The sequence below is a fragment of the Spinacia oleracea genome, chromosome 3 (assembly GCF_020520425.1).
Source record: "Spinacia oleracea cultivar Varoflay chromosome 3, BTI_SOV_V1, whole genome shotgun sequence".
Lineage (NCBI taxonomy): Eukaryota > Viridiplantae > Streptophyta > Magnoliopsida > Caryophyllales > Amaranthaceae > Spinacia > Spinacia oleracea.
The window spans coordinates 18,535,737-18,547,937 of NC_079489.1; the positions used below are offsets into that span (position 1 = coordinate 18,535,737).

The following is a 12,201-nucleotide window of genomic DNA, read 5'->3' on the forward strand; positions in this document are numbered from 1 at the left end:
GACATGTGAATTTTATATATCGGAGTAATTAAATGTTTTCATGTACATAACTTTCTTTTCATGTGATATACCTATTCATACGTTGTGAATTTCGGTTTATGTAATTCTAATTTTATTCTGAACTAACTTTACAGGATGACAGAGTACCATTATCCAACTTTTGAGCATTTATATCCTAGCGGGGTACAACGATATGATGTACGAGCCCGACTGATTCGCAATTATGATATTTTCAACTACAACCATAAAGGAACAACCAAGCAAACATGGAAAATGATTTTTGTCGATGTTGAGGTAAATGACCTTACGCTTCATTCAAATTTTCATTGAATCTGAACTATATCATAACTTTTTCATGTGTTTCCTTTTGTAGGGTCAGGCCATACAGTGCAATATTTTCGGCCCCGCGATTGAAAAGTTTATAGGACGGTTTCAAGAGGGATTCATTTATATACTCCTTGCTGTACAAGTGATATTTGCTGAAGGGAAAAACAAAATTGTCCCCAATTGGAAACAGATGATCATCAAAGAAGAAACAAATGTGATACGTGAAGAGGAGGATGACATTTCCATACCTTCATTCCACTACAATTTGGTTCAGTTGAACCGATTAAGTTGTCACATCGACTGTACTGATAGAGTTTATGGTACTTTTGTTTGCCTTTTTTCAATATTTAGTTATCATGCATATGTCGTTTATTAATTGAAACATTGATGATGTTTTAGATGCAATGGGATTGGTCCTATACGTTTCACCGGTTGAGAATATTGGTGTGGATTCATTTAAGCGAGACGTGGCAATAATGGATACAACGTAAGTCCTCTAAATTATTAAAATGTTAATTACAAATCGAATTTACCTTTATTTCGATAAATTTGTCTTAATATTGTTTTAATTTCTACTTGCAGCTGGACTGTTATTAAATTAACACTTTGGAATGATTTTGTGCACGTTCTTGATGAAAATCTTAATCATGTTGACGTGGCACCAATCATTGTAGCATGTGGTCTGCATGTCAAGAGCTTCTATGGTACATCATCCAAATTAAATTATATAGTAAATGCTGTCTTTTTAATATGTAGTTTAAAGTATAATATCCAGCTGTGATAATATTTCTAATTGATAAATACAAACAGGTACATATCTTTCCACGGGATACCACACTAGGGTTTATGTTAACCCGGTTAATGAAAAAACAACATCCTTATCTACATGGTACGCACAATCTCGCCAAATACATGTACAACATAACCTTAAGTATTATGCTCACAACTTTTTTCACGTATAGGTATAAATCGGAAAAATTGGCAAAGATAAGGAGAGATTGGTTTCGTTCGTCGACTTTTTCGTTAAAGTCGTCGATTGATATTTCTAACACTCCCCGTATCCGATTATCTCAATTTCCCAGCGTGAGAAAGGTATCGTTTTTAACCTTGAAGTTTGAGTGTTGTCAACAAATTAAATACGATATTATGTACTTAATTGTCGGACTTTGCGTCTTTTTTTTGGTAGGTTCAATACTGTCGAGTTGTTGCATATGCATGTCGCGTTGATAGTGTTGATAACATCATATATCAGGCATGCAATCGTTGCCTAAAAAAGGTTGTCATTTTTCAAGGACTACAAAAATGTCAATCTTGCAATCTCACCAACACTGTAACTATCCCAAGGTAACTATCTAAATTTTTTTTATACTTAAACACACATTATATATTGGTAAATATCTATATTAATAAATTGATTTAATTTCGTTTTATAGGTTGCTTCTTCGACTTACCATATTTGATAAAAGTGGTAATTTGAAAGTCACAATATTACACGATCTTGCACAACACCTTTTAGGTTGTTTAGCTACTGAAATAAAATCAGTACTTCAACAGGTTTCAATCTAATACTCTAACAACATAATTATTTTAAAAATATTAGCTCATGTTGATTTTACATTTGAATATATTTTTTAACGTTCATGCAGCCTAATGGACGTAATCGAGTGATGGAAAAAGTATTTGCATGTTTCGGAAACAGAGCTTTTTCATGGGTGCTACATCCACCAATTGGAGATTTTAATCCTGAACATTCGTATACGGTTGGATATGTGTTGCATGTCGATTGGGCGGAGGAGTGCATGTGGTTAAACAAATATATTGCGAGCAAAAAAAGAAAATGATATTTACTATTTTGTATGTACTTCAATTTTGATTTTTCAATAGGATATGTTAGTTGTATCAAAATAATGTTAATTTTTTTTAATAGCTTTAAATTCGTCATGTAAGGCTACGAGTATTGTATGACCTCAATGTCGCAAAATATGGACTTTGCGAATGATTATTAGTGTCTAAAATTTGTAAAATTTCGCAAGCATCGCGTGCATGAAATAATAGGCACAATAAAGTTTCTAAAATTCACGCACGCATCGCGTGCATAAAATACTAGTAAAGTATATGGTGGGGGGTAGGTGTTAAATGATCGGGTAATGATTTAAATGATGGGGGAGTACTAAGTGGGTATGACTATTGAAGTAAAGAGCGGGTGAGAATAAATTTATGTTTGAAACAGGTGCTGAAAGAGAAGAAAGTAAATTTATTTACATACCCTTAATTATTTTTGTCAAATTTTTAAATAAATAACATAACACATGGAATGGGGCAGTAACAGATCTATCCATTATTAATTTTAATAAAAAGATTATCTATAAGCTCTATATTAATGGTAATTAATCATCTATAATTGTAATTTAGAATTGCAAACTTAATATTCATGTCATAAATTGTGCATCTCACGGGTAAGATAACTAGTCATGACTTTGAGGTTGGTCAAGGTCTCCACACTCGTACGCATCTAAAATTCTAATCCCTATCCCGTACCCACGATATGAAAGGTACTCACACCTCCCAATCTCCTTCTTAACAGGTAAAAAATAAAACTCATCCTCAATCTATCACCCACCCGTGTATCCACACTCGCCTCAAATACACCGATGGACTCAACATGTTTTTGGTAAGAGAGTTTTTAAATTTAAAATTCTACTATAGAGTCTTCTACAATTAGAATAATTGAGTAATGGAACAAAAAATTATAACATGTACTCTCTCTGTCCAAATTTAATCGTTGCAATAATCATTTTACGGTATTTTATGCGATAGGTTATTATAAGCTTATATATTATAATTTCATAGAAAAATGGGTATGCTGGAAGATGGTGAGATTTTTTTATAGAATCAAGTAAAAGAGAGCCAAGTGAGAGAGTGACATAGCTCCACATCGATTTCTGTTATCCAAAATTGTGTGCAAAGATTTTTCATTAGATTACAATGTAAAATAAAGGCAAATATATTACCCATTAAATGATCAAAGAAAAAGAAACAAATACTAAAAAAATAAAACTAAAAACTATTAAAATTATTTTTCATTTAAAAGATGAACTCTTAAATAACTGGATAAGTAGAAACTATAAATTCGAGAAAGAAAATATACAAAGTTATTAAACAATTTTTTTTTCAATAAGCATGTTTTACACAACCCTAAACTCCGCATGTTAGAAAAATTGTTCAAAAGTTCATACGAAGAAAATTAGATATAATCTTTAGTTAAAAGCATTTACATAGTTAAACAATGTAATACATATATTATATGACGAAAAATCTAAATTCTAGTACTAAAGTAAAGAAAATTAACATATAAATAGTTTGTTTCTTAGTGAAATTGAAAAAGGGATTTCAGATTGATTGACTTTTTTCTTAGAGAAATTAGAAAAAAAGGATTTCGAAAATTAGATTTTGATAGCGAGTAGAGAAACAATGTCGTTGAGTGGCTTATTTAGACTACAACAACGAGCGTCGTTCCACCATTTGGACTGCAATATAGTTTTTTTTTTGTTTTTTTTTTTTATTTTTTTTTATGAATTAAAATGGAGAGAATTAAGGAGTTTTGTCATCTTTCCAAAGTTATTAGCAATTTAACATTAACAAACATACATTATGAAGGAGAAAATTAAGGGGTAATTTTGATTGGCTTTTTGACTCTTTTTTTTTTTTTTTTTATACATAATTTTTTTTTTTTTGTGTCATTACGGTGGGTTACTTTGTTGTCATTAAGCATTTGGGAAAAAAATTCTTTTTTTAATTACTTGGCCTGATTTTGGTGGGATAAGTTAGCTGTAATTAGTATTTAGTAAAAAATAATTCCTTTCTTAATTTTTGACTTTTTGCCAGTTGTTACTTGTTGTTTCATCAGTGGCGTAATTTGTGGTTGGGCCTACGTAATATTTACAGTGATTAAGTTATTTTTATTGTAGCTTTCCTTATTTATTTCCGAGTGTTTCCCTTTATGGCGTTATTTACTGTGGCTATTGACTGATTTTCTTATGTTCTTTTTTATTGTATTTAATACTTATTGTTAATATAATTGTGGTTAATAGAGGAATGTTAGTCTTTTCTATAGGGGATACTAAAAGTGTATTTACTAAAATAACCTCAGGTGTTCCCTTATAGAATAGAGATAGATAGATATTGACAACTAACTTCCGTCAACTTTACTTACCTATGTTTAAATAATGCAAAGAGAACATATCCTTAAGCTCTATTTAGTTCAAGTAATCTAAGTTGCACAACAAAAGTCAAGTTCAACAAAAAGTTTAAAAGTTCAGCTTGTTTTATTCAACTTATCTTGTACAGTTTATGTTCGTGATAGACTTGACCTAAAGAGAATAAATTTCAAAGTTATGCACAATACGACTCAAAAGGGAAATATGTGTTCTAAGTTGTAGGTCATGCCTAACTCCTATTTATATCACAAAATTCATTAAAAAAAATATATACTGTTACATAGACCAACACATTGGACATGACAAAACACAAATAAACAGTTGAAATTTAGCATAACACGAAAGATCAAGCCATTTAATGTGTGGATCAGATCCGGCTTGAGCATACCAATACAAAGCACACGAGCTTAACACGAGGTTCGTACGGACCAAAGCCATCCTTAAAGTATTATTAACCAATAGAGTGCCCATTATGGTAGCTAAGAAGCACATTTGCACACCAAATGGTGAGTAAACGTAATAATGTTAAAGAAAACAATGAAACCTGAGTTACCTAACCCATTCAATTCAATTCAATAAACAAGAGTTTTCTGTTTGTCTCAAATAGTCTTTGCATTCAAGTAAAGTTTGTTGAAGTTGGCCACATTGAGTGAAAGAGTTGCCAACCTTCCCTATCTCTCTCCTCCCCTTTCTCACTTTCTCTCTCTTCATCCTCAGAATCTTCAAACCCAAAAGTTAAAATTATAAATCCAAATCAAAAGGGTAAACAAAGTTGGGGAAACCAAACATTAAAAAAAAAAAGTACTGCAATAATTCCCCCCTTTGAATTTCAAAGTTTCTAGAGAGAGAAAGTTGCAAAAGAAAAGTTTAAAACATTATTATAAATTCCGAAAGCTTTTCTTTCTCTCATGAGAGAAAAGCATAAACTGTACAGGAAGTTTGAGGTGGGCTAACCAAAAAAAAGAAAGACAAAAAACAGCTCAACTTCCCCCTTTCAGACATTTTGAAGAAATTTTTAGTAAAGGTACAATATTATCTTAATTAAAGCTTTAATTTTGGTTGGATTTTGTTTAATTATGATTAATTTTACTTGAAAAAGCTGATTTAAAAAAAAATTGAGTTAAGTAATGTTAATGCCATTTCTGTAAAGGTGTGAGCTTTTCTGGGGATCAGTGATTGAGTTTTCATTAAAATCTTAATTAAAGCTTAAAGATATAGTGGGTTTTGTTTAATTTTTGAGTAATTATGGTTAATCTTACTTAAAAAGCTGATTTTTTTTCCAATTCTATACTGCCCATTTTGGTTAAGCTGAGAGCTTTTATGGGGATCAGTAATGGTAGAGATTTTGCAGCTTCTTTTTGGATTTTTAATGCCATTTCTAATTGTTCTTCATATAAGTGCCTATTTGTATTGTTTAATAGTGATTTAATTAGCCGTTTCCTCTGTTTCAGATGTGCAAATCCAGAACTCAGCAAATATATATAGGTATGTAAGTTCAGAACTTTCTGTCAGATACCTGTTTTATTTTTTTATTTTTTATATTTGTATAGAAATTTCAAAATATTAACTGGGTTTTAGGTTTTTGTTTTGGGTGTTTGAATTTAGTGGTTGGTAAAGGAATAAAGTGATAAAAACAACACAAATTTGTTTTTTTTCAGGCACTTAATTTCATATAGAATTTTGGTGTTTCATTGTTTTTCTCTTCTTTGTTTGACTGCTGTTGTTTCTTTCTAGTTGTAATTTGTTATTACGAGGTTGCTCAAACTTTCATGTTGAAGATTCAATTTGTGGTTATTGGAATTTGAGCTTGTGACAACAGAATATAGGTGGTAATTCTAAGAAAGTTGAGGAAATTGAATATGGTTTTGGACAATTTTGTAGCCAAGTCAATGGCCTAATCAATGGAAATTCTTGTTTCAGTTGTTTCAGAGTGTTGGGGAGGGATCAAAGAGGGTTGGAATTCATAGTTCTCGTTAAGTGTTGTATGCCTTTGGCCTAATTTGAGGTGGTTGCATGTGATTTCGAAAGCAGGTTGGAGGAATATAAATGTATAATTTAAGTATGTAGATGTGAAGAGTCTGAGTTATATAGGTGTATGATTTATGTTGATTCCTCAATCAGAAGTAAGTTGGTATGTTTGAGTGTTTGACCCTTGCATCTCGAAGTGTTGGAGTAAAGATAAGAGGATTAATGTTATCTTTTATCTCTATGTATTCTACATTTTTACATCGGGTTGCGACTGAGATTCATTTCCTTTTGTGACGCAGCAAGTAAATTACAGTAATGTTAGCAAAATGGGGAAGAAAGGAAGCTGGTTTTCAGCAATTAAGAGGGTCTTTGCACATAGCTCTAAGGAGAAAGTAGCTGATGTAAGTGGACTTTATTGCTTTTTAAGGTTTTATTGTTCACTCATCATTTTCAGATTCGTAACTTTGAGTTCAGACAATTGCTAAATTGTACCCAAGAAAATTGGGATTTCATGTAATAATAATCCATATTTTATTCGGGAGTTGGAGTCTGATGTTTACATTAAAACTTATCTGGCTGGGTACTTGTTATTTGGCTGTCATGTCGAACCTGATAGGGAACAGAGAAGAAAACCTCTAAAGAGAAGAAAAAGAAAGGGGGTGGGAAGCTAAAACATGGAGATGGTCATTCATTCTTGCCTTTTGTCAGAGAGCCAAGCAGCATTGAGAAAATACTTGGAGAGGTTGAAAGGGAGCACCGAATTACAAATTATGACCCTCCAACTCCACCTGAACAACCAAAGGCGGAACCTCCTCATGTAACACCTCCGCCTGTTCGAACTGCTTCTCCGCCTGTTCGAACTGCTATTCCACCTGTTCGAACTGCTTCTCCTCCTGTTAGAACTGATACTCCTCCAAGAGCGCCCACTCCACCCAAGGCTGCTTCCCCTTCAAGGGATGCCGTTCCACGGACTCCACCTTCACGGGATGCCGTTCCACGGACTCCACCTTCAAGAGATGCCATACAGCCAACTCCTCTGAGAGAGCCCACCCCTCCAGCAAGAAGGGTAGCTTCTCCTCCACGAGTTAAAACACCTGTGAATGCTGCGGCTCCGGCTAAGGTTCCTTCATCAAGGTTTGTTCAACAACGGAGGCCAGAGCCGACGTTAAGGGAACAGCATGCTTGTGCTACTAGGATCCAGGCAGCTTATAGAGGTTATATGGTAAGCTATCCGAACTGCTCTGTATTTGTTTGGTTTTCGTTTACACAATTACACTTATCTTATAACAGTAGATGCAACCTGTGTCACAGATCGTCCTTTGAATCTCATGATTATTGGTCTTTCTTGGTGCATTAATTAGGGAAAAGGGCTGACACCTGCTGGTTTTTCATTTACTTTTTATGCTCCTTGTGTGAGCAGATCATTGATTTTTAGGCTTTTGTTCTCTACTTCTCTCGATTGTTTTTTGTAGATGTAGCTTGTGTCAGACAATTCAAAAATCTCAATTAAACAATTAACTAAAGTTTTCAAACACGAATGAACCTTATTCTGAAAGAACCTAGAGAAACTTATTGTACAATGATTTACCATTAGCGGGAAAGCAAAAGAGACTTGTTTGATCATACATGGAAACATTTCGTGCTGCAAAGTCCTGTTTGTAAGAGCTGGTCTTAGTTGTGCATTTATGGAATAAGCTTATTACATTTCCAATTTGTCAATATCTTATCCAAGGACACTCTTGGATTATATTCCAACTGAGGAAGTCATTACTATTGGACAACTATCTAGTGATGGAAGTATCTAGCAAAGTACGAAGTATGTGGTATGGAACTCAAATAAATTATGCCTGTCAAACCCTACATATATGCCTGTTTCCCGGGATATATTTATTTGAATTTTTTTAATTGTTCTTCCTGAAGCATCTTCTTGGGGAGTTTGTGATCTTAAGTCTCATTTTCCATGTGACTTTGACTAAATATCGCTAGGCAAGGAGGAGCTTTAGGGCTATAAGAGGTCTGGTGAGGCTGCAAGGAGTTATGAAAGGGCATAGTGTGAAGCGTCAAACATCAAATGCGTTGAAATGCATGCAGATGTTGGTTCGCGTACAAAATCAAATTCAGTCACGAAGGATCCAGATGTTAGAAAATCAGGTGTTACAGCGGCAGGCTCTGTATAAGGATGACCAGGACCAAGAGAGCAGCTTCAGCAAGTGGATGGTATGTTTAGGCTTTGATCTGTAAATCCATGACCTGGAACATTTATGCTTTCCTAGTCATTTGAATGGATATGCTTTTTTGCAGTCTGAGAACCAGGATCAATGGGATGACAGCACACTGACTAAGGAAGAAAGAGAGGCAAGAATGAAGAGGAAGTATGATGCAATTGTTAAGAGAGAAAGAGCAATGGCTTATGCATACTCCCATCAGGTACTTTTTCCTCTTCAGCTTATGTCATAAAATGTGTTATCCTTGTGGCAAAAGAGGGTTTCTCGGCGTAAATATTACAAATTGTTGCTACCCTTTTAAATGCAAGGCGATGTAGAAAAAAAGTGAGCAGGAAAAGGCAGATGACTGGAGACCTACCGAAATGGTTAGCTAGATGATTATTCGGGGGCGCGGAGATTTGTAGTTTCTTTATATTGACTGCACCTTTTGATTTCTGAGGGCCCCTTTACTTTCTGCAGTTCCAGCGTCATATTCGTCTTGTCAAAATAATAACTATGCATATCATGATTTTTCTGCAATGAGAAGCAAAGTGTAAACATATGGTTAGGTACTTAGGTAAGTTAATCCATCCAAAGTAGGTATTAGATGGGCCATTTACTGTAAAGAACTCATAACTTGATTTTTGGTAGTTAGCAGATTACACATACTTTCATTTAATTTTTATTCTAGACCCTAGAATAGAATGATGTCGGAAAAGAAAGCTCATATCCTTTTCTGCATGCCCCCAAATCACCAACTTTTGTTTGCCGTGTGAGAATGTTCATAGACCTTGTGCAGTAGCAACAGTCTTACATTGGGATTATTTTTTTCTTCTTATATCTCTGTTAGTTGTTTAAATCAACTCCAAGAACGGCAAATGGAGCTATAGCGGATTTCCGATCAGGAGGGTATCCCTACTGGTGGAATTGGTTAGAACAACGGCAAGTACCACCATTGACGCCAACTAACCGTTCACGAAGCCCTGTGATAAAGAACTTCCTAGCAATTCCATCTAAAACACACAAGGACTTGAGTGGTAGCAGCCCAGTTCCCCAGTCAAGTAACCTTGGAGGTCTCGGGTTCAGTAATATGGATACTCCATCTCCAAGATCCAGCAGGTCAATGGTAGCCCCAAGATCAAGACAGGCAAAAACCCCACCCAGTAGATTTCAGCAGAAATTATCTCGAGGGAGTGCAGCCTCATCACCCTTTAACGGACGAATATTCAAAGATGATGACAGTCTAATGAGCTGCCCGCCTTTCTCGGTTCCACGTTACATGGTGGCTACGGCTTCTGCTAATGCCAAGTTTAGAGGCAGTCCCGTCCCAGATAGCCCAAGCAGTATCACAGATGAGCCGAAAAGGCGGATGTCATTTCCTTTTACTCAAGGGGCTGGATCTTTTAAGTGGAACAAAGGGAAAGAACCGAGTTCACCAAGCGTGTCAGGGAAGAACCAGTCAGTGCAATCTATAGGAAACTTGAGTGTTGATTCTACAGTTTCTATGCCTGCTGCTGTAGGAAGAAAGCCATTTAACCGTTTCGTGTGATTCTTTTTGTCTATTTTTTTTCCTCCTCTACTCTCTCACTGTGGGCCTGGTTTTTACGTTACATTTTTTTTCCATGTTTTTTCTTATCTACTTGTGAGTGCTTGTAAACGAGTTAATTACAATTGCTGATGTATACTAATAAAGACGATGTAGAATGTGATTGCTTGTAAGTACCTGCTTATCATTTTAATTACTATTGTTTGGGATGTACTGATTTTAATGCATCTTCTGCTTTCAATTGCTTGATGATATTATCATAAATTTTACAGTCCATCATTTGGCAAAGAAGCGTGTTTACCAGTTCAGCAGATTGATATTCTGTGGTTTGTTTTACACTTTTATATCCTACTTACACATTTACTGAGTTGCATGTATGAAGTGTTATGTTGAAGCTCATGTCTTGGTGCGAATCGTGCGACAGTCAAGTGTGTACTTGCTATCCGCTAGGTCACGTGTTCGATTACTAGAAACCATCTCTTTATAAAAATAAGGATAAAGTTACATTTGGACAATCACATTTTTCCATAAGAAATACTTCCCCTGTTCTTATTTACATGACACAATGGGATTTTAGACACTATTCACACAAACACCTTTGACTTCATTTTGTGGTTTATACATAAGAAAAAACATAGTCGTGTGAGGTCTTATTAGATTCGTATCAGTAAATATTATTTAAATATCAACTTTTTATAATTTTTTTTTCTGATCCACAATTAGAGATATTAATGTTTAAAATCGTGCATTGGCAGACGTGCCTAAATAATTGTGTCATTTAAAAAAGAACGGAGGAAGTACTTTGTATAACCATGAGTTCATGACACCAGATGTCCACAATGTAATGCTTGTTCACTTTCATAATATTTATTTTGTTCACAAATATTGTATTACATATGACTTTTTTTTCTATTAATGAACTATTTTTATTGTAAAAAAAAGTTCACATATTCAATATCAACTCGGCACCTCTATGATGTGGGAGCTATCAAGCTCACCAACAATGGTGGTCGAAGTTTCCAGAAAAGAGAGAGATGAGAAGAAGAAGAATAAAAGTTTGGGGAGAAGTCAGAAGAGAATTGTAGGAGAGAGAAGGAATCTTTGTATTTGATTAATTGTGTTCCAAATACAATGTTTTAGCTGCTTAAATAGCTGGCTGACAGCAACAACTAATAACAGATTCCACTAACAAACAAAAGTTGTTATAACAACTTTTCCCGCCAAAAACAGAATACAACTTATTTGCTTAAAACTGCTTAAAAAGGAAACTAAAATAGCATCCCATATCATAACTGTTGTGGGGTTTTTCCGGTGAGATACCTTGGAGGTTTTCCGGTAACTTTTAAGGATTTCACAAGATTGTATTTTTATAGAGAGAGAAAGTAGAGAGAAGGCAGAGCAGCAATTGCTCTTGAATGTATTGATTGTGACCCCTTTTTCTAGGGAAGTGGGACTATTTATAGTACTAGGATTTTGTGGGAATGACCTAATATTCCCTTTACATGATTGGCTAGGGTATGGGAGGAGGACATGTGTCCTTTCTCCTTACAATTCCCTGGCCCTTTTGGCAATAGTGGGCTTTTTGGGCCTATTGTGCTTATTCATACCACTTGGAATACCTACTACCTAGGCCCCTTTTCAGGTATAGGTACATTACATACATTTATACATTCTTAAATACAAATACATATACATTGTAAATACGCAGATTGATACTCATGCTGTGGTCTAGTCTTCGTATGGTTTCTGCTTAGGGGGCGTAATACGTGCCATGTGTCGCATCCTCATTGGTACACGAAGGCATGGTAATTTTGCCCACAACATTTGCCCCTCAAGAAGGGCATTTCTGGAAACACTTTCCGGGTATCGCTTCTTGACCTTTGATTTGCATCTTCGTCTTTGGGACAGGCGTTGAGGTGGTGACACGTGTCACCTTTCT

At 34.9% G+C, this 12,201-nt stretch overlaps 2 protein-coding genes across 3 annotated transcripts; both read left to right on the forward strand.

Annotated features, from left to right (window-relative positions):
• Positions 1-135: 135 nt before the first annotated feature.
• Positions 136-2,361, forward strand: LOC130469535 (replication protein A 70 kDa DNA-binding subunit B-like). Its single transcript, XM_056838884.1, has 9 exons — positions 136-294; positions 374-647; positions 727-814; positions 910-1,031; positions 1,138-1,216; positions 1,290-1,419; positions 1,514-1,671; positions 1,761-1,881; positions 1,974-2,361. The coding sequence occupies exons 1-9, from the start codon at positions 136-138 to the stop codon at positions 2,166-2,168; spliced, it is 1,326 nt and encodes a 441-aa protein (XP_056694862.1). The 3' UTR covers positions 2,169-2,361.
• Positions 2,362-5,046: 2,685 nt separating this feature from the next.
• Positions 5,047-10,489, forward strand: LOC110785403 (protein IQ-DOMAIN 14). 2 transcript variants are annotated; one of them, XM_021989833.2, is made up of 7 exons: positions 5,047-5,568; positions 5,996-6,029; positions 6,812-6,913; positions 7,129-7,734; positions 8,499-8,729; positions 8,814-8,939; positions 9,567-10,489. In XM_021989833.2, the coding sequence occupies exons 3-7, from the start codon at positions 6,839-6,841 to the stop codon at positions 10,263-10,265; spliced, it is 1,737 nt and encodes a 578-aa protein (XP_021845525.2). In that variant the 5' UTR covers positions 5,047-5,568; positions 5,996-6,029; positions 6,812-6,838; the 3' UTR covers positions 10,266-10,489. The 2 variants fall into 2 exon arrangements, with proteins under 2 accessions (XP_021845525.2, XP_021845526.2); XM_021989834.2 differs by lacking the exon at positions 5,047-5,568 and adding an exon at positions 5,831-5,880.
• Positions 10,490-12,201: the final 1,712 nt, after the last annotated feature.